At 45.7% G+C, this 20,930-nt stretch overlaps 1 protein-coding gene across 1 annotated transcript in view; it reads right to left on the bottom strand.

The window, feature by feature from the left end:
* Positions 1–289: 289 nt before the first annotated feature.
* The window catches only part of HS3ST4 (heparan sulfate (glucosamine) 3-O-sulfotransferase 4), a gene marked incomplete at its 5' end in the record, with an annotated part of 500,300 nt that continues 479,659 nt past the window's right edge, over positions 290–20,930 (bottom strand). Inside the window, one exon of the mRNA XM_010837425.1 lies at positions 290–926. Within this exon, the coding sequence (XP_010835727.1) occupies positions 290–926 (637 nt within the window). The remainder of the gene's footprint in view (positions 927–20,930) is intronic.

Below are 20,930 nucleotides of genomic sequence, written 5' to 3'. Positions count from 1 at the left end.
TCCTGTCTTCAGACTAGATTAACCAGCAGAAGACAAGAATTAGCAGTGGATTCTGGCGGCCACCTGGTCAACCAGATGCTGCTACCCAGGCAGGCCTGGTACCCTATGCTCATGCCAGGGGATCCATCTCTCTGCCTAAGCCAACAGCGTTGGAAGCAATCCTGACTGGACAAAGGAGGAGATCTACTTGGCACCCCAGCAAGGCTGAGGCTGCAGACCCTGGGGGATTCAGGACTTGGGTCAGGAGCCTCCCTAGCAACTCGCCAGCCTTGCCGCCACATTGCGAGCCTCATTTGTCACCCTCTTCCTGTTCCCACTGGAAATCTTGACCAGTCATTTGGTAAAACATCATGTTGAAGGGTTTGTAGAACTTCCGCAGTCTGTGGATCACATCCGGGTCAATGCGAGGATGAGTCCGACCCTTGCTCTTGCCTAAGCACCTGGGGGCACTGCTGTCTTCTGGCTTCTTTAAGCAAGGGAACCCCTTGGTTTTGTTGAAATAGAAATGTTTCTCAGTCACAACACGCTTGAGGCCTAGAAAATCCTGTACTTTGGCCATTTCCCCGGCGGGGTCCACTATGAGTCGCTCACCGCTGACGAAGAGGATCTGAGAGAGCGGGAAATACTGGAGCCAGTTTTCCAGATGCAGAGCATAGATCCCTATTCGAATGGCACTCCAGGAGGCGTCGATCAGCCCTAGGGTCCGATTTTTGAAGGCCAGCACCTCGAAGGTGGGGATCTCGGGTTTCTTTGACAGGGTCTGGGTGTAGTCAGAGATGGCCCTGGTCACGGGGTTCCTCACCACCACGATGAGTTTGATGTCCTTGGCCATGGAGTGGATGCGCTTGGGAGCCTCGTTTGTCACAAAGTAACTTGGCGTCTTCTCCATGGTTAACTGCCCATCCAAAGTCTTGGGCATCACATTTCTAGAAGAAGGAGGAAAACAAGAGAGTGGTTATTCCTATCCAGAAATAACTGAACTTGTCCCATGAAACATATGATATAAACAGCTCAGTGGGGAGAACTACCAAATAAAATTCATATACACTTGGAAGTTCTTTTTAGACGTGTTATTTGCTCAGTCATGTCCGACTCTTTGCGACCCCATGGACTATAGACCCCCGAGCTCCTCTGCCCATGGAATTCTCCAGGCAAAAATATTGGAGTGGGTAGCCATTCCCTTCTTCAGGAGATCTTTCTGCCCTAGAAATTGAAGATGGGTCTTCTATACTGCAGGCAGATTCTTTACCATCTGAGCCACCAGTGAAGCCCTTTTTAGACTATATGTCCCACTATAGTTCTGATTAAAGTATTTTCATAAAAGGCAGCAAAAAGCTTGTGCATTCATTCTTGGGAATGTTATACACCTGGCGTTTAAATTGCAGCTCTATCTCTTGCCAGTTATGTTTAACCTAGTTGGACTCTTAATTTCTCTGTGTATTAGTTTTATAATCTCTGAAATAAAGATAATGATAGCACCTACTTCACATGGTTGTAAAAGGATTAAAGGAGATAATGCTTTTAAAGCATTTAGCACAGAAGCTGGCATGTGTAAAAGCTTAATAAATCAAGGATAGATTGTTGTAGTGGCTTTCAGAAAGTGTTTGAGCTCAGCAAGACCTCAAAGGTGATCTAGCCTAAGGGTGGGCAAACTACTATCTGCCTCCTGTTTTTGTATGGCCCACAGGTAAGAATGACTTCTCATCTTTAAAGTGAAGTGAAAGTGAAAGTCACTCAGTCATATCCTACTCTTTGTGACCCCATGGACTGTAGTTCGGAAGGGGGAAAAACAAAAATAATAAGACTAACATTTTGTGGCACAAGAAAATTGTAGGTTCACATTTCAATGCTTATAAATAAATTGTCATTGGAACATGGCCATTCATTCCTTTCTGTAAAGTCTGTGGCTGCTTTTTGCATCTACATCAGCAGAGTTGAATAACTGCAAACAGAGACCATATCACATGCAAATCTGAACATATTTTCTAACTGGTCCTTTAAGATATCATTTGCTGACCCCTGGCCACCTGCAGATTAAATAAATGTAAAAGGCTTTGAAATAGTGTCCAGTACCACCCTACTGTTCATTGGAAGGACTGATGTTGAAGCTGAAACTCCAATACTTTGGCCACCTGATGCGAAGAGCTGACTCATTGAAAAGACTGATGCTGGGAGGGATTGGGGGCAGGAGGAGAAGGGGACGACAGAGGATGAGATGGCTGGATGGCATCACTGACTCGATGGACACGAGTCTGAGTGAACTCCGGGAGTTGGTGATGCACAGGGAGGCCTGGCATGCTGCGATTCATGGGGTCTCGAAGAGTCGGACACAACTGAGCGACTGAACTGAGCTGAACTGAATCTAGATTAAAAGGGTCCATCTAGTCAAAGCTATGGGATGGCACCCCACTCCAGTACTCTTGCCTGGAAAATCCCATGGATGGAGGAGCCTGGTGGGCTGCAGTCCATGGGGTCGCTAAGTGTCAGACACGACTAAGTGACTTCACTTTCACTTTTCACTTTCATGCATTGGAGAAGGAAATGGCAACCCACTCCAGTGTTCTTGCCTGGAGGATCCCAGAGACAGGAGAGCCTGGTGGGCTGCCGTCTATGGGGTCGCACAGAGTCGGACATGACTGAAGTGACTTAGCAGCAGCAGCACGTATGGATGTGAGAGTTGGACTATAAGGAAGGCTGGGCACCAAAGAATTGGTGCTTTCGAACTGTGGTGTTGGAGACTCTTGAGAGTCCCTTGGACTGCAGGGAGATCAAACCAGTCAATCCTAAAGGAAATCAACCCTGAATATTCACTTGAAGGACTGATGCTGAAGCTGAAGCTCCAATACTTTGGCCACCTGATGTGAAGAGTGGACTCACTGGAAAAGACCTTGATGCTGGGAAAGATAGAAGGCAGGAGGAGAAGGGGACAATAGAGGATGAGATGGTTGGATGGTATCGCTGACTCAATGGACATGAGTTTGAGCAAGCTCCAGGAAATGGTGAAGGACAGGGAAGCCTGGTGTGCTGTAGTCCATGGGGTTGCAAAGAGTCGGATATGACCGAGTGACTGAACAACAACAAACCTAGTCAAAGGGTTTCCGTGGTGGTTCAGTGGTAAAGAATCTGCCTGAAATACAGGAGACTCGAGTTCAATCCCTGGGTTGGGAAGATTCCCTGGAGAAGGAAATGGCAACCCACTTGAGTATTCTTGCTTGGGAAATCCCATGGACAGAGGAGCCTGATGGGGAGTCCATGGGGTAGCAAGTGAGTCATATATGGCTGAGCAACTAAACACACAATTGTCCAATCTAGTCCAAAGGCGTCTTTATGCAAATGAGGAAAAGGAAGCCCAAGGACAGGGAATCAAGCAGGTTTTGTGACTTCAGCAAGTTGAATCACATCCCTGAGCCTTATTATCTTCGTCTTCAAAATTCTGAAACTTACCTCAAGTTCAGCTGAGAATGAAATGAATGACATATATCAATAGTGTGACCTACAGTGTGACAACATCTAGCACAGATCTGGTTTCATACATGGGATTTCTTCCTTCTTGGCTCCCAAGTTTGCTCAGTAAGGCCATGATAGGTCCCACATGTGTGTGCTCAGTCACTGCAGTTGTGTCTGACTCTTTGTGACCCACTGGACTGTAGCCCATCAGTCCCCTCTGTCCATGGGATTTTCCAGGCAAGAATACTGGAGTGGGTTGCCATGGCCTCTTCCAGGGGATATTTCCAACCCAGGGATCGAACCCACATCTCCTGTGTTTCCTGCATTGCAGGTAGATTCTTTACCACTGAGCCACTGGGGAAGCCCGATAGATCCCACACCAGGTTCCATATCTCTTGGTTTCCTTCCCAAGGTTGCTTCTCAAATCCATCCCTCCATCCCTGTTCACCTTTGGAGTGGCCTTGTCTTATTTGGGAGCTTCAAGGGACTAAAGGAGTTTGATGCTATTGGTCCTCCAATACCAATGTGGCCAGTCTATCAGTGAGAAAATGAGGCTCAAGATCCTATTATACAGTCAATTTGCTGCAGGCATATGTGGACCAAAGTTAATTGACGATAAACCCGTTGCATACCTGTTAGTACAGCAGGGCATCTGCCACCATGTACTCCATTAAGTCTGTTCACTCCTGAGCCTTGCACCAAAGTGGTACATTTAGGATTACACAAGACCTCTTTGTTATGATGACACGCTTTTAAATGTCTCAGCTAATAAAACTTAATACAGACGAAGATCCCTCAGCTTCCCTACCATAATTAAATTTATTTACTATAGCCTGTGTGGAGAAAGAATGACTTTTCTTTTATCTCTAATTCACATGCTCTGTCAATAATTAATTGCTACTGGGTTTTGAGCTTTCTCGGCAAGCACTTTTATTAGGCAAGAGGAATGTGCCTCTTGTCTAATGCAGAGATATTCACATGGAGTTTGACGTCGTTTGGGTATAATGATTGGGCAGTGAGCAGTTTTCAGATCAAAGCAATAGCTCTGGCCATAAGTAATCATACTCATCTCGAACAGACATCATCTCCCCAGTATTTTGAACGTTGTCACATTTGTGTGCCTCTTTGGTTTTCGTCAGATTTAATTATGTTGCTTGCAGGGGCAGTGCTGAGGAACATAGTTTTGGGGGAGTCAATTGTCTGATTTCAGAGTTCTGACTACCCTTATCACCTTGATGAAGTGACTAAACCAACCAGTATTCTTGGGCTTCCCTTGTGGCTCAGCTGGTAAAGAATCTGCCTACAATGAAGGAGACTTGGGTTTGACCCCTGGGTTGGGAAGATCCCCTGGAGAAGGGAAAGGCTACCCACTCCAGTATTCTGGCCTGGAGAATTCCATGAACTGTATAGTCCCTGGGGTCGCAAAGAGTCAAATACAATTGAGCCACTTTCACTTTCACAAACCACTCTGACTCTCCATTTTCTCATCCAAAAAATAGAGTTAATAAGTGAAAGTGTTAGTCACTCACTCGTGACTGACTCTTTGTGACTCCATGGACGGTATCCCCCCATGCTCCTCTGTCCATGGAATTCTCCAGGCAAGAATACTGGAGTGGGTAGCCATTCCCTTCTCCAGTGGAATCATCCTGACCTAAGGAGTGAACTTGGATCTCCTGCATTGCAGGCAGAGTCTTTACTGTCCGAGCCACCAGGGAAGCCCAGGGTTAATGAAAGTCCCTCTCTTATAGGATTGTAGAGAAGATAATACAGGTGAATCACTTTGAATAGTGTCCAACGAATGCCAGAATTTTAAAAGCTTAAGCCAGGGGTGCACAATCATTGGGACAGCAATTATTAGAGAAGAATAAGGAGAAAATATTTATGTTTAACCAAATGGAAAAGTTGAACAACATGAAAACTAAGGAACTGATGTAGAAAAATAAAAAAGAATATTCTGATTCAAGCCCATATCACCATACTTCCTGATCAGGGGAGCTGCTATTAGTTTAGCTGGAGGTGAAGGAATATACTGATATCCCACTTTTATTCCAATTAGATTCTCTTATTTTATTATGAAACTCATGTCATAGTATAAAAATACTAAATAAATGTTGATGCAAAAAATACTAAAGATAGATATTTTTAATACATGGCCTTTTCAGAATTTTGCCCCTCAGTATATATACATTGCTCTTTTATTTTGTTGCATTTTTTTTTTTTTTTTTTAGCTGCTAGGGTTTTCTTCTCATCCGGTCTCTGCTGTTGACTTCTTAGAGCTCAGTGTTTATCTTTACACTGACCTCGTTCAAATTCATCTCCTTCACTTCAGCTAATTGCTGCAGTCTGTCAAGATCTTTGTGGATCCTGAGTTTTTTATCTGAAGCATCTGAGATAAATGGTATCCAGCCTGTAAGCCAATGTATATAGGGGAGTAAGTGTGTGCCTAGTTCAGTGATCAATGCAAAAAAACGGTATCCAGTCCTTATGGCTGAGACGGTAAAGAATCTGCCTGCAAAGCGGGAGACCTGGGTTCGATCCCTGGGTTGAAAAGATCCCCTGGAGGAGGGTGTGGCAACCCACTCTAGTATTCTTGCCTAGAGAATTCCACGGACAGAGGAGCCTGGCAGGCTACAGTCCATGGGGTTGAAAAGAGTTGGACACAACGGAGCGACTTTTATTTTTCAAGCCACTGTGTATATAGGGAAGTAAGTGTGTGCCTAGCTCAGTGATCCATGCAAACAGCCATGAGAGGAGGGGGCTAGAGAAGGCAACAGAGGGAGTAGTGGGGAACAGAGATGCCTAAATGGCTTCGATTGTCATGTTACAGATAGATACCACCAGGCATTTGAGAGTTCCTGCATTTGGGGCACATATGGGAAAACCGTCTCATTTGTGGAATCTAGAAAAATGGTACAGATGAACCTATTTCCAGGGCAGAAATAGTGACACAGACATAGAGGACTGATATATGGACACGGGGTGGGGGGAGGGGAAGGTGGGATGAATTGGGAGATGGGAATTGACATATATACACTGTTATGTGTAAAATAGCTAGCTAGTGGGAAGCAGCTATACAGCACAGGCAGCTCAGCTCAGTGCTCTGTGATGACCCTAGAGGGGTGAGATGGGGGTGGGAGGAAGGTCCAAGAGGGAGGGGATATATGTATACTTGTAGCTGATTCACTTCAGAAGCTAACAGTGTTGTAAAGAAATTATACTCCAATTAAAAAAAAAAAAGATACAACTATTGTTGTGTGAGATATACTGGAATTGTTGCCAGTAACAAAGTATCCAGTAGATGCTCAAAATCAATGAAGTAGCAGTCCCCCCTTTCCAAAAAAGATTTTGAATCAGTTATATTCATTCATTCGTTCCATAAATGCTCACATCCATAAATGGCAATATACTAGTGAACACAACAGACAAGGTCCTTTCCCCCCACAGAGCTTCCAGTATAACTGCTACCTCCGATGAAGGGAGAGTTCTCTATAGTATCACATAAATAACTATTTTGATCAAAAGAGCAGGTATTATTACTTTTCACTTTTACAAAGAAGGAACCGGACTCAGAACCTGAAGATACTTTTTCAAAGTCTCACTGGGTGAGCTTATTCTTGGCTCCTAAGCTAATGACCAAGCAAACATCTACCCCCAACTCCTGGCAAATAGCAGGTGCTTGGTAAATATCTGTTGAGTGAATAGATGAGTAAGCCATTAGGCTCCTGTTCTAAGGCTTTGTTGTGATAGGTTTTGCTGCCCTAATCTCACCAATTCTCAGCCCTTATCTCCTCACCAATCTACTCATCTGGGTCCTTAATTCAGCAGCAATTTCTTTACATAGAAATAGCTAGATATTTCTTGATATCTGTCTGTCTGTCTATCTATCTAGGTATTTCTAGATACCAGCTATTTCTATATCTAGAAATAGAGCCTCCCTCTTCCGAAAAAAATAAAAATAAAAAAACAACTACAGGAGACAGCTCTCTAACATGTAAGACCAACCCCTCCCCACATGGGCTTTGAATATTATCTCCTTCTACCTTCTCAGGAATTTTTCATCCCAACTTTCCTTCTCTCTCCTGGTATTAAGTAAGTTCTTTTTGACTGGATCTGACATTTCACCATGCCCATGCTCTCACATCTTTATGTGCTTGAGGAATGGGGAGGTGACCAGTCATGCCAGAGGGGAGTGAGCAAAGCTAAGGAAGTAAGGAAAAGGTCAGGGGGTGTGGAGGAAAAGACCATGAGGTTTGGGGGTGCTGGTTCTTATGGGCCACCGGCAAGACACTTGGTTTTATTCCATATGTGATGAGAAACCACTGGAGAACATGAAAAAGGAGAACATAAGCTTTACATTTTCAGAGATCTTTCTCCAGCTGCTTTGCTGAGAACACACAGGTATGTGGCAAGAGCAGAAGGAAGACTGCCTGCTAAGAGGCCATTGCTGGAAGGCAGGTCGGAGTTGAGGGTACAGGGATGCAGGTAGAGAGGGAAACCTGGGAAGTAGCGTTCAGAGTTGGGATGTCTTTAAAAAGTAGGGCCAACAGTCCTTTAGGGTGGGTGGGATGTGTGTGAAGCGAGAGTGTCATAGAAGACTCCAAGACTGTTGGCCTGAGCTGATGATTAAGTAGTAGTTTATCAAAGTGGAGAACACTGGGAAAGAAGCCAGTTTCAGGGGAAGAAACCAAGTCTGGTTTTGGACTTGTAATCTGAGATACTCACATGGAGGAGTGGATACGAGAGCCTGAAATTCAAGGGAGGTTCCAGTTGGAGGTCGACATTTACATCACGTGTTCACAATCCACTTGCCAGAAAAGCAGGGTGAAGGGATGTCAGAGTCTCTTCACCTTCACTAGGAGAAGGTGGGTCATGACCTTTGCCTATCTGGGGAGTCCTTCTGAAGAGACACAGGAGACACAGGTTTGATCCCTGAGTCGGGAAGATCTACTGGAGGAGGAAATGGCAACCCACTCCAGGATTCTAGCCTGAAGAATTCCATGGACAGAGAAGCCTCATAAGCTACAGTTCAAAAGACTCACAAAGAGTCGGACATGACTGAGTGACTAAGCACACACCTGAACAGAAAAAATGCTTAGACACTGATGTGCAAAAATAAATTTTAACTCCATCACCAAGATTTTCAACTCCTTTGAATTCCCAGGGTCCCTGATAACTTCCTGTGTTACACAGCTTAAAATAATGTCATCATATGGTTAGGATAATGTAATAATGAGAGAAGGAAATGGCAACCCACTCTAGTATTCTTGCCTGGAAAATCCCAGGGACAGAGGAGCATGGTGGACTACAGCCCCAGCGGTCCCAAAAGAGTCAGACATGACTAAGCAACTGAACAACAAACATCATAATATGGTTGGTTCCCATGCCCTCCGTGGCTAAGCTCAGGCAATGTTTCATTCACCTGCGTATCCCCCGTGCTTGACACAGTCCCTACTGCATGGAAGCTGCCCCATAATGATGTGTGGTTGTTGGACAAATGAATGAATGACATACAAATGGAAACATGATCCTTGGAAGTCAGGAGAACTGGGGCAGTTTGGAGGGCTCCTCTAAGTAGGTTTCTGGTGCATGGGGTTCAGGATTTCTGAATTCCACGTCATCTCCCGTCTGAAGCACCCTGCACTGTAGCATGGACCATATGGTGAGGAAACACTGCATCTGTGCTTGGAAAGGCTTGTTAACAGTATCTGGGGTGCCCAGAGCAGCCGTGACATCGGCATCAACACACCATCCTGAAGCCGAGAATCATCCCGCAAGATCACGCAGTTGCTCTCACAGCCCCAAATGTTTATGAGACACGAGCCAACACGCTCTCCAAGCTCCCCCACCTCCGCTCTGTTGGTGGGGGCACTGGGCTGGGCACAAGCCCTATCTGGATGCAGGTCACCATCTGGGACAACAGCTTTAACAACAGAGATCCCACAGTAGTTATCAGATGCCATTTACTGTACATGCTGTTTGGAGGCTCAGAGTTCAAATTCTGACACCAGATCGAGGTCTCCAAGCACTTTCAGACACTGGGCTCCACAGCCTGGTGCTTAAAAAGCACAGACTCCAGATGAACCGAATCTGGATTCACTTACTGTGACAGAGCAGACCCTTCCCAGGACAGACCCTCCTCATATCCTTTGTTTTAGCTCCTCTCTGAAGTCCCTAGATAATAGTAACTGATGCACATTTCCTGAGTTGTTTTACAGATGCTAAAACTCCCACCAAATTAGATGTTAACTATCAATACTAGTTATCTAGTTATCAGTACTAGATAACCATGAGCACACAGCCCCCCTGGCTTCTCAGAGCCTAAGCCCTGGTAACGTTAACGCCTGTGATGCCACCATCTGATTGGCTGATACTTTACCATCAATCAGAGAATTGTGCACAAGTGGATCACATACCCTGTGATGGCCCTCCCTCTCTTGGCCTTTAGAAATGCTTTCCTGAAACCTCTCTGGGAGCTTGGGTGTTTTGGGCTCTAGCTGTCATGGACTCCCTGTGTGCTGCCGTGCAATAAGCATTGCATTTTCCTTCCCCACAACCAGCACCTGGTGTCAGTAGGTCAGTTTTATTTTGGGTGGGCGAGTGGACCTAAGTTTGGTTCAGTAACGTTATTACCCGTGTGACTCTGGGAAAATTACTAATCTAATATTTTGTGGCTCCATTGCATAATCTGGGGGAAAAAAAAAAGCTGTCATATTGATAATACCTATTTCTTAGGGATTTGGGGAAGGTTACTTTGGCCACCTCATGCGAAGAGTTGACTCATTGGAAAAGACTCTGATGCTGGGAGGGATTGGGGGCAGGAGGAGAAGGGGACGACAGAGGATGAGATGGCTGGATGGCATCACTGACTCGATGGATGTGAGTCTGAGTGAACTCCGGGAGTTGGTGATGGACAGGGAGGCCTGGTGTGCTGCGATTCATGGGGTCGCAAAGAGTCGGACACGACTGAGCGACTGAACTGAACTGATATGAGTTAATGGGCTTCCTCTGTGGGGCTAGTGGTAAAGAACCTGCCTGCCAATGCCAGAGATGTAAGAGACACAGGTTTGATCCCTGGGTTGGGAAGATCCCCTGGAGGAGGTCATGGTAACCCAATCCAGTATTCTTGTCTGGAGAATCCCATGGACAGAGGAAACTGCAGGGTTACAGTCCATAGGTTTGCAGATTCTGAACAATTGAAGTGACTTAGCACCCACGCCTATGAGTTAATATCTGAAAGAGTGCCTCACAGATAGTAGGTTCTCAATACATTGGTTGTGAATTTTTAAAACAACTTTCTCAAAAAGGTACTACTATCCTCCCTACTTTAGAGGTCAGGAAACTGAGACTCAGTGAAATTGATTTGTTAGTCCAAAGTCACAAGAAGTGGAACTGCAACTCAAATCCCAGGTCCATCCTGCACATTAGCCCAAGCTCTCAGTTACTGCCTAGCAATGTTTCACCAAACAACAGAGGCTCAGCAAAGTTACATGACTGGCCCAAGGTCACACTGTTGGTAGGTGGCAAAGCTGGATTTTGAGCCTCATTATATGTGTTGTAAAGGTAGGCAGTCACTGACTCACCACTGGGAGTTACAGAAACCCAGGCCAGAAGCCCCAGAAATTCTTGCCAGATCAAACTCCATCGTTTAATTTCTGATATCTCTCTCTGGGGTATCATCAACTGAAGCAAATGGACACCATCATGGATGCCGAGGGAGAAGGTGATCACCCATGTAAGATGTAAAGAGTCCATTCTCTCTGGTAGGGTCAGCAGCTGAGCCTGCTTTTGGCTTGCCTGAATCAGATGTACACAGGCACCTCACATTTTCCCAAATGCATTATCCACTGGGATAAATGGTGCATAAATGAGCAATATTTTTTGAGCCCTCCTGATAAACTGTAACTCAAGAGAATGGTTGTGAGAGCAAGGGCATGAGGCAGGGCTGTCCCCTCTGCAATGAAGAAAGAAACTTAGAGGGTCAATTGGGTACCTGCTACTTGCCCAGCACTGAGCCAGGCAATTTCACGTATTATGCTGGCTCAGGCTCACCAGTGCCATATGAATCCCTGAGCCCATTACAGAGATGTGGAAACTGAGTCCAAGAGACAATAAACCCTGCTCCGGACCACAGGGCTGAACCCTTTTCTGCCTCATCCTGTTGGAGTTCATGCTGCTTTTCAAAGTCAACTTTTAGGAATCTTGAAATCCCTGAAGGTGAAAAGTCAAACCCTTGGGAAACCACATTTCTTATAAAGAAGACCCAAGAAAAGCAGCCTTTGCCGGGGCCATGTGGCTAAGGGCCAAACTGAAGCTGAGAAAGAAGGGATCCTGAGTGACAGCTCTGACTTCAGAACTAACTTGCCAAATGGGTTTAAGACAGGGATTTTTCTGTTTCTGGACCTGTACCATGAAAGGGCTTTGCTAATACAAATGCTCTCATTGATTACATCCAGCTTTGCTGGTGCTTAATATGTCAAGTATACAGTGATGATAAAGCGGGCATGGTACCTGCCTGGCAACAGACCACGAGTTCCTTGAGGGACACACATGAATTTCCCACTTAAAAAAAAATTATTTATTTACTTATTATTTTTGGCAGCTCTAGGTCTTCATTGTTGCACATGGAATTTCTGTAGTTGCAACAAGCGGTGACCCCTTTCCACTTGTGGGGCGTGGGCTTTTCACTGCGGTGGTGTCTCTTGTTGTGAACCTCAGGCTCTAGGTGCACAGGCTTAATTGCCCAGCAGAGTGTGGAATCTTCCCAGACCAGGGGTCGAACCCGTGTCCCCTGCATGGGCAGGCAGATTCCCAGTGACTGGACTGCCAGGGAAGTCTGAGTTTCCCATTTTTGTAAAGTGACCTGTGGTTCAGACGCAGCATCTCTGTTGTGGGCAGAAGTCTCTTTTCAGACAAAATTGCATCTGCCTCCAAGAGAGAGAAGGGGCTGACAGAAAAAGTGTGGGTAGAGGGGAGCAGAGCGGGTACAGAGGAGAAGGGAAGGCTGAAGGTGATTAGAAAGGAGAAGAAAGAGAAAGAAAGACAAGAGAAAGGGAAGGAGTGGGGGAAGGAGGAGGAGGAGGAGCCTAGGCGGGGAGGAAAGGCAAAGAATGTAACTAACTGGAGAAGAAAGAGGAAAGCGTTCCAGGTTTGAATGACATGCAACCCCATGGTGGGAGACAAGAGCATACCCAGACCTCAGGAATATTTGTGGTTTCAAAGTTAGGGCCAGGCAGATACAGATATGTTAGGATTTATGAAAGAAAAGACAGAATACCATTTCATTAATTTGGCCACTTCTTCTGCCAACTCTGTGCCGAGATCAAGAGAGAAAATGAAGAGCGAGATCTCGTCCTGAAGAAGTCTTCATCTTCTAAAATAGCAAAGACAGTCTATTGCTGTGTTGGATTGTGGAGGCCAATCCCTGCATCTTGGGATTCACAGAGGTTCACGAGTTTCAGAGAGGGGAATCATTGACTGAGCGTTGACTTGACTCCAGGGTCCACGATCACCTTCTTCAGAAGCTCATCAGTGGGTGCTCATCCTGACAAAGGCGGGTGACCCAGTGTTCAACTTTGGGGTTCCATCTCTGAACCACAACTTTGAGCAACATGTTTCATGTCTTTGATCCTCAGTTTCATCATCTGTCAAATGGGTGTAATAACACCTCTTCCTCATTCACAGGAAAAGGTGCCCAGCACAGCACAAATATTGGTCAGTGTTCCCCCTTGTTATTACTGCTAGTGTAACGTAGCACATGGTAGATGCCAACAAATCTGTGTGTTGAGTGAGTGAAGGAGACAAGTCCTGCTTAAATTCTGAATCTAAACACCTATAATCGGTTGCCTAATACATGTGTTGTTGTTTAGTCGCTAAGTTGTGGCTGACTCTGCGACCCCATGGACTGTAGCCTGCCAGGCTCCCCTGTCCACGGGATCTCCCAGGCAAGCAAACTGGAGTGGGTTGCCATTTCCTTCTCCAGGGGATCTTCTTGATTCAGGGATCGAACCTTCATCTCCTGCATTGCAGGTGGATTCTTCACCACTGAGCCACCTGGGAAGACTCCATAATACATATCAGTTCAGTTCAGTTCAGTTCAGTCGCTCAGTCGTGTCCGACTCTTTGTGACCCCATGAATTGCAGCATGTCAGGCCTCCCTGTCCATCGCCAACTCCCAGAGTTCGCTCAGACTCATGTCCATCGAGTCGGTGATGCCATCCAGCCATCTCATCCTCTGTTGTCCCCTTTTCCTCCTGCCCCCAATCCCTCCCAGCATCAGAGTCTTTTCCATCTGTATATGATGACCTTGATTCACAGAAACTGACTTCTTCAGTGGGCATTAATACGACCCATTCTGAGAGCACTGAAAAGCTTCTGTTTGGCATAGAATCCAGGGAATTTCTAGAAATCTTATTTGCTGTGCCATCCCAGGGTGCCCAAGTACTTGGGAAGCTTCAGTGATAGACAGAGCTTGGCCACTTTATAGGGCCCATGCCTCAAACTGAACGAATCACAGGCTTGCTTTTATTTCTCCTTGTCATCTCTGGCTTCTCCCAGTTCACCCTGATGCTGGGCTTCAGCATCAACAGACCACGATATGACAGAAGCTGAATCGCTCATATGGCCTGATTTCAGAAAACACATATGGACAAAAAGCAACTAAGAAGTCAACAATCCCTTAAAATGAATTTGTGACAGAGTCTTCACCACTGAATCTACATTTTTTAAATTGACTATGTGCATGCCTATGGGGTTTTTAGATTAAGTTGACACTTATTGATGAAGTGTTTGGTATCTCTAGGGATGTGAAGGTCCTATGCAATAATTCCCGAGCCCACAGTTTGGGAAGCAGGGCTCTAAAACCTAAGCCTTGCTTACTGACAACCTCAGCTCCATCAGCGTCTTATTATCCACAAGGCTCCCTCCAATCCTTCCTCTTTCGTTAGTGGCCCACCTCACTCCAGAGATTGAAAAGCAAGATGCTTCCTGATTTTAAAGGAACAGGATTATGGCTCACTTCACCTGCCCCTGACTGGGGACTCCACCCAGAATGTACTTCTCTGATACTTTACTCACCCACATTCAAAGAGTGCCCGCCGCAGAACCTCACACAGCAACTTCTATCAGCTGTTTTATTGTAGCTTCTTTCCTCCGGGCTCAGCATTTCCAAGGGCAGGTGCCACGATTAACTGATGATTACAGAGATGTCAGCATTGTCTGTCCGGGCACCGTGTGCTCACGATTTAACAGACGGTGACAGGAGAGGGCTCCTCTCGGGAAGGCGGCATTCCGGCTCTCTGCACCTCACACTGCACTCCCAGCTGTGTGTCAGCTCAGCACTGCCTCGGGGATTCTGCCAGCCCTGCTTCCTTCTCAACAGCACCCTGCAGCTGAGCCAAGCCCTGCTTGCTCCGGCTGAGTCTGCCTCTCTCACCCTTGTTTACGCACATCTTAGCCCTCCTGCCTGGCTCTCTTCCTGGCTCTGCCATCCTCACCCTAAAGGACTTTGGGCTGAGACTTCCCTGGCAGTCCAGTGGTTAAGACTCCACACTTCCAATGCAGGGATGCTGGGGATGTAGGTTCCATCCCCGGTCTGGGAAATCAGATTCCACATGCTGCATGGCGTGGCCAAATAAATAAATGATAAAAATAAACACAGGACTTTGGGAAACCTATTTAACCACCCCCAGTCTCAATTTCCTCAGATGATGAGGATCCCAAGCAAGATCTATCCCAGAACACGTCAGGTCGAAAGGGCTCGTGCTTATGATACTGCAGTAGAATGAGTGTTTGTGCCCTGCCCAAATCACATGTTAAGTCCTAACACCCATTGGGATGGAATTAGGGGGTGTGGCCTTTGAGAGGGGATTAGGTCATAGGGTGGTGCTCTCATGAATAGGATTAGTGCCCTTGTAAAAGAGACCCCAGAAATCTCCCTCCCTACTTCTGCCAGGTAAGTACATAGTAAAAAGATAGCCCTCTCTGAACCTGGAAACAGGTCCTCAGCAGACAGTGAATCTGCCAACACCTTGATCTTGAAATTCCCAGCCTTCAGAACTGTAAGAAATAAATGCTTAAGCCACCCAGTCCATGGTACTTTTGTTACAGCAGCCCCCAAACAAATGAAGGCTCAGCACAGTGCCTGGAAGGAATTAACTGATCAGTACAAGTGTTAATTACTGTTGCTCTATTTATGAACCCTGTTTATTCACTGTGCATTCACAGAGAATGCCATCCCTGGGACTTGTGCTAACGGTGAGGTTATTTCACGTTTACCTCAGGTGCACCTTAAAACAAACTTTGTTTTTGTAAATAATTTGTACACGTCTCTTCCTTGTTGATGCAAGGAACCTGATCGGCTAGAGAGATAAGGCTCAGTCAGAGCACTAGATGTTTTATTGGTGGAAATGTTGCTCAGGTCAACTCATGCCTGGCCATGGACATTTGTAAATAACTCGATCAAGATAGAAGCATGCATCCATACTTGACAGGTGTGAATTGTGCTGGGAAGAGGGTGCTTCAGCACACGGCCAGGCACCAGCTCTAGTGTTGAAGGAAACTATTCTCTGGGATGAGAGACTGCAGCCCAGGAACCCTTTTTCTCTACGTTTGGCCAGAATGGCAGGACCTCCTGTCCTACAAACTGCCCAGGTAAGAACCTTCCACAAATGTCCTTCAGATATGTCCTTCATAAAGTTGCATCCCCAAATCAAGATCTCTAGCTTCAATGATGCACAGCACAATCATTAATTAATCAGTGCATCCTACCAGGCCTGTACTTAGACCGGACTTTCACAGCTTGGAGTGCATGAAATACTAAACAGATTTTCAAACCCATCCATCCAATCATATAACAGATGGAGAAATGACAGATAGGAAAGAAGATCAGTGCACACCTAGAAAGATATACACAAACATACACACAATGCCTCAAAGACTGTAATATTATATCATCAGATATTCAAGCACACCCATCCCTTACAGAGTGTTTCTGTTTCTCTCTCTCTCCCCCACCGCCCACCCCCCCACACCCCTACTTTTCCCATTACTGGCTCCTTCTCATTATTCAAGTCTTGGCTCAAACATCCCCAACTCAGAGAGCAATCCCCTTACCCAGGCACCATCTAAATCACTCTGCTTCACACTGGCCTCTTTTGTTCACTTCCTAGGGCTCCTTGTTATCTGACATTATCTTGTTTATGTGTTCATTTTCTTGTGTTTGGTCTGTCTGTCCTAAAGGAAAGTGAAATGAAAGTCACTCAGTCGTGTCTGACTCTTTTTGACCCCATGGACTGTACAGTCCATGGAATTCTCCAGGCCAGAATACTGGAGTGGGTAGCCTTTCCCTTCTCCAGGGGAATCTTGCCACCCATAGGTCGACCAGGTCTCCTGCATTTCAGGGGGATTCTTTACCAGCAAGCTCCAAAGAAGGAAGACAGTCTGGCGCTCATGTATATTGCTGAATCACTCAGCATCTCACTTAGTGCCTAGAATTGAGACATGCTACTGCTGCTGCTGCTAAGTCACTTCAGTTGTCTGATTCTGTGTGACCCCACAGACGGAAGCCCGCCAGGCTCCCCTGTCCCTGGGATTCTCCAGGCAAGAACACCAGAGTGGGTTGCCATTTCCCTCTCCAATGCATGAAAATGAAAAGTGAAAGTGAAGTCGCTCAGTTGTATCCAACTCTTTGCGACCCCATGGACTGCAGCCTACCAGGCTTCTCTGTCCATGGAATTTTCCAGGCAAGAGTACTGGAGTGGGGTGCCATCGCCTTCTCCAAGAATTGAGACATGGGTCACAATAAATATTTGCCCAAGAATTGGAAGAGATAAAGGAAGGAAGGAAAAGACAGAGCCCAGTTGGAAAGATGAGAAGGGAGAATAAAGGAAAAGAGGAAGGAAGAAAGGAAGGGAGGTTCAGAGAGAGGGAAGCAGAAAGGATGGGAGTAAGAATGGAGAGTTGGCTTCTTATCATCATTCAGGTCTTACATTAAATGCATGACTTTGGGCTATTGTGAAAGCCATGAGTCACATGGAAATATTTAAATGTAAATTAATTAAAATTAAATTGAATTAAAGATTTAATTTCTCAGGGACAGTAGTAGCTACATCTCAAGGGCTCAATAGCTACAAATGGCCAATAGCTACCGTGTTGGAAGTACAGCTCTAGTACATTCCATCATCACCTAATTTCTATTGGATGACACAGGTCTGGTCCATCACCTATAATTTTTGTGACATCACACAGCACGTAAAATTCATCTCTCAGAGAGGCGCTCTCTGATCATTCTACCAAAAGTCAAGCCTGCTCCAAGTCACTTTCTATCCCATTGTTCTGCTTTCTCTTCTTCTCCACACTTTGTGGCGTTGGTCAAGATTTGGAATTAACCACTTTACTTGTTATTGGTCCACATGATTTCTGATGCCTTTCTATCTGAAATTGAACTCTCCAATGGCAGAACTTTGTCTTGTTCACTAGGTATTATATCTATCTTTCATAAAGCATGGTATATAATAGGTACTTAATAAATTACAGGGAATAAATGGATGGCCCCTCTGAATTGGCACATTCGCATTCTTACACTCTATACACTCATTTCATGCATCCACACAGCGGGACAAGGGAGGTGAAGTAAGGGCTAAGTTGGTGGCAGGTGGGCCTCCATCTCTTCACCACTAGTTAATGTGTCCATGCTTATTTGCTCAGTAGCGTCTGACCCTTTGTGATCCCACAGACTATAACCCACCAGGCTCCTCTGTCTGTTGGATTTTGCAGGCAAGAATACTGGAGTGGGTTGCCATTTCTTCCTCCATGGATCTTCCCAACTCAGGGATCAAACCCTTGTCTCTTGCATCTCCCACATCGCCTGCATTGGCAGGTGGATTCTTTACCACTGAGCCGCCCAGGAAAGTGAGAAGGTAGAAAAGGCTGAGTGCTTATACCTGCTCTCATCCACAGTCCAACCTCCTTCACTGAGGCTCTACACAGCTTGCCAGACTCGTCAGGGGCTGGACTCAAGAGTCCTCACCAGGCTCTAGCACCTGGGGGAGGGAATCTTGGGATGATCCAGGTCCAGGGTGTGGAATCTGTGCTGCTGGCTGGTCAAGGAGGGGCATACACAATGTCACAGCCTTCATTTCATGTCTGATCAATTGCCTACAAACTTCTTCCTCTCATATCTATCTATCATGATCAGGCAGTCATTATATCAATGTGTTAAGATAGCTCCAGTTTTGGAGAATGTTTTCAGGGGGAATAAATATTCCCTTGCTGTTCTCTTTTTATGCATCTACAAGATCCTCTCACGATAGTCCCAGCAAAGTAAGAGTCTGCTTTTGCTGAAAGATCCCAGCGAAGCATGGCACTGCCCTCAGATGATTGTGAATCTCATCTTCTGCTTGGACTCACTCTGCCTGATCTACAGAATTTCTGGTCCCACTCTGGAGCTCAGCACACACTTGGTATGCTGCCTGGGGAAACAGGCTTCCCTTTTACTTGTCAACCTCTCTGGATACATTCTTTTTCAAAAATTTTTATTTCTGGGGAATAGACAATTAACAAAGTTGTGACAGATTCAGGTGCGCAGCAAAGGGACTCGGGCATATATATACATGTATCCATTCACTCCCCAACTCCCCTCACATCCAGGCTGCCACATAACATTGAGCAGATTTCCATGTCCTATATAGTAGATCCTTGATGGTTGTCCATTTTAAATGTAGCCGTGTGTACATGTCCATTCCAAACTTCCTAATTATCCCTCCCCCATAAGTTCTTCTGTTTTTAAATAATTGTATTTATTTCTTTTTGGCCGTCTGGGTCTTCGTTGTGGCGCGGGCTTTTCCCTAGTTGTGTCAGGCCGGGGCTGCTTTCTAGCTGCGGTGCGCAGGCTTCTTTTTGCGGTGGCCTCTCGTTGTGGAGCTTGGGCTCCAGGGCATGTAGGATTCAGTAGTTGCGGCTCCTGAGCTCCAGAGCACAGGCTCAGTAGCTGTGGCACATGGGGTTAGTTGTTCCACAGCATGTGGGATCTTCCTAGACCAGGGATCAAATTCATGTCTGCTGCACTGGCAGGCAGATTCTTTACCACTGAGCCACCAGGGAAGCCCCCCATATGTTCTTGTGAAAGTATTAGTTGCTTGGTCCTGTCCGACTCTTTGTGACCCTGTGGACGGTAGCCCACCAGGCTCCTCTGTCCATGGAATTGTCCAGGCAAGAATACTGGAGTGGGTAGCCATTCCCTTCTCTGGGGATCTTCCGGACTCAGGGATCGAACCCAGGTCTCCTGCACTGCAGGCAGATTCTTTACCATCTGAGCCACCAGATAACAAGCCGCAAACCAGGGTGCCTTGAGCTGGGATATGTACGCTACTCTGATTCCAAGGGAATCAAATGTTTCCCTGTCCAGACCCAAATGGCTGAATTGAGAAATATTAACACCATTGCCTCCTTTCTGGATAGATGCTTTCCACCCCCTAGAGCTCCCCATTTGCCTGCAGCCACTCCTGACCCTCGTGCATCATTCATCTCATAGCTTAGCGCTCCTGCACAGAGCCGGGTGTCTTCAGGTGAGCATGTACACACACGGGAGTGTGCTGACACAAACAGCATCCCACCCTACGTAGCATTCTAAAATGCGGGCTTTCTACTCAAGAATACTTCTTGAGGTTGTCCTTTATCAGTTCACATCCCATTTTTCAATGGATGTTGCTTTCTGTAGCATATGCAAACCACAACATTCAAACCAAATATGTTTACTTAGCCATTTCCCTGTACAGGGTCTTGGATTTTCATCAATTTTCCACAACAACAAATAAGGCTAAAGTGAGTACCCCTGCACATGCCTCTCTTTGGATGTTCTTGTTTATTTTCCTAACAACAGCCCTACAGAAGTTGGATTGTTGGGTCATGGGAGTTTGAATGTAAAGGTCTTCATAGATACTGGTACATTGCCTTCATGTCAAATCAAGCTTTCAAATTATGTGTATCAAGCTACCAACAGTATTCTTCACAGAGCTAGAACAAATAATTTCACAATTTGTATGGAAATACAAAAAACCTCGAACAGCCAAAGCGATCCTGAGAAAGAAGAATGGAACTGGAGGAATCAACCTGCCTGACTTCAGGCTCTACTACAAAGCCACAGTTATCAAGACAGTATGGTACTGGCACAAAGACAGAAATATAGATCAATGGAACAAAATAGAAAGCCCAGAGATAAACCCACGCACCTATGGACACCTTATCTTTGACAAAGGAGGCAAGAATATACAATGGATTAAAGACAATCTCTTTAACAAGTGGTGCTGGGAAATCTGGTCAACCACTTGTAAAAGAATGAAACTAGAACACTTTCTAACACCATACACAAAAATAAACTCAAAATGGATTAAAGATCTAAAGGTAAGACCAGAAACTATAAAACTCCTAGAGGAGAACATAGGCAAAACACTCTCTGACATACATCACAACAGGATCCTCTATGACCC

The sequence above is a fragment of the Bison bison genome, unplaced genomic scaffold (genome assembly GCF_000754665.1).
Source record: "Bison bison bison isolate TAMUID 2011002044 unplaced genomic scaffold, Bison_UMD1.0 scf7180017864072, whole genome shotgun sequence".
NCBI classification, from domain to species: Eukaryota; Metazoa; Chordata; class Mammalia; order Artiodactyla; family Bovidae; genus Bison; species Bison bison.
Note: the sequence above shows the minus strand (reverse complement) of the source record. Positions and strands in the feature narration are given on the sequence as shown.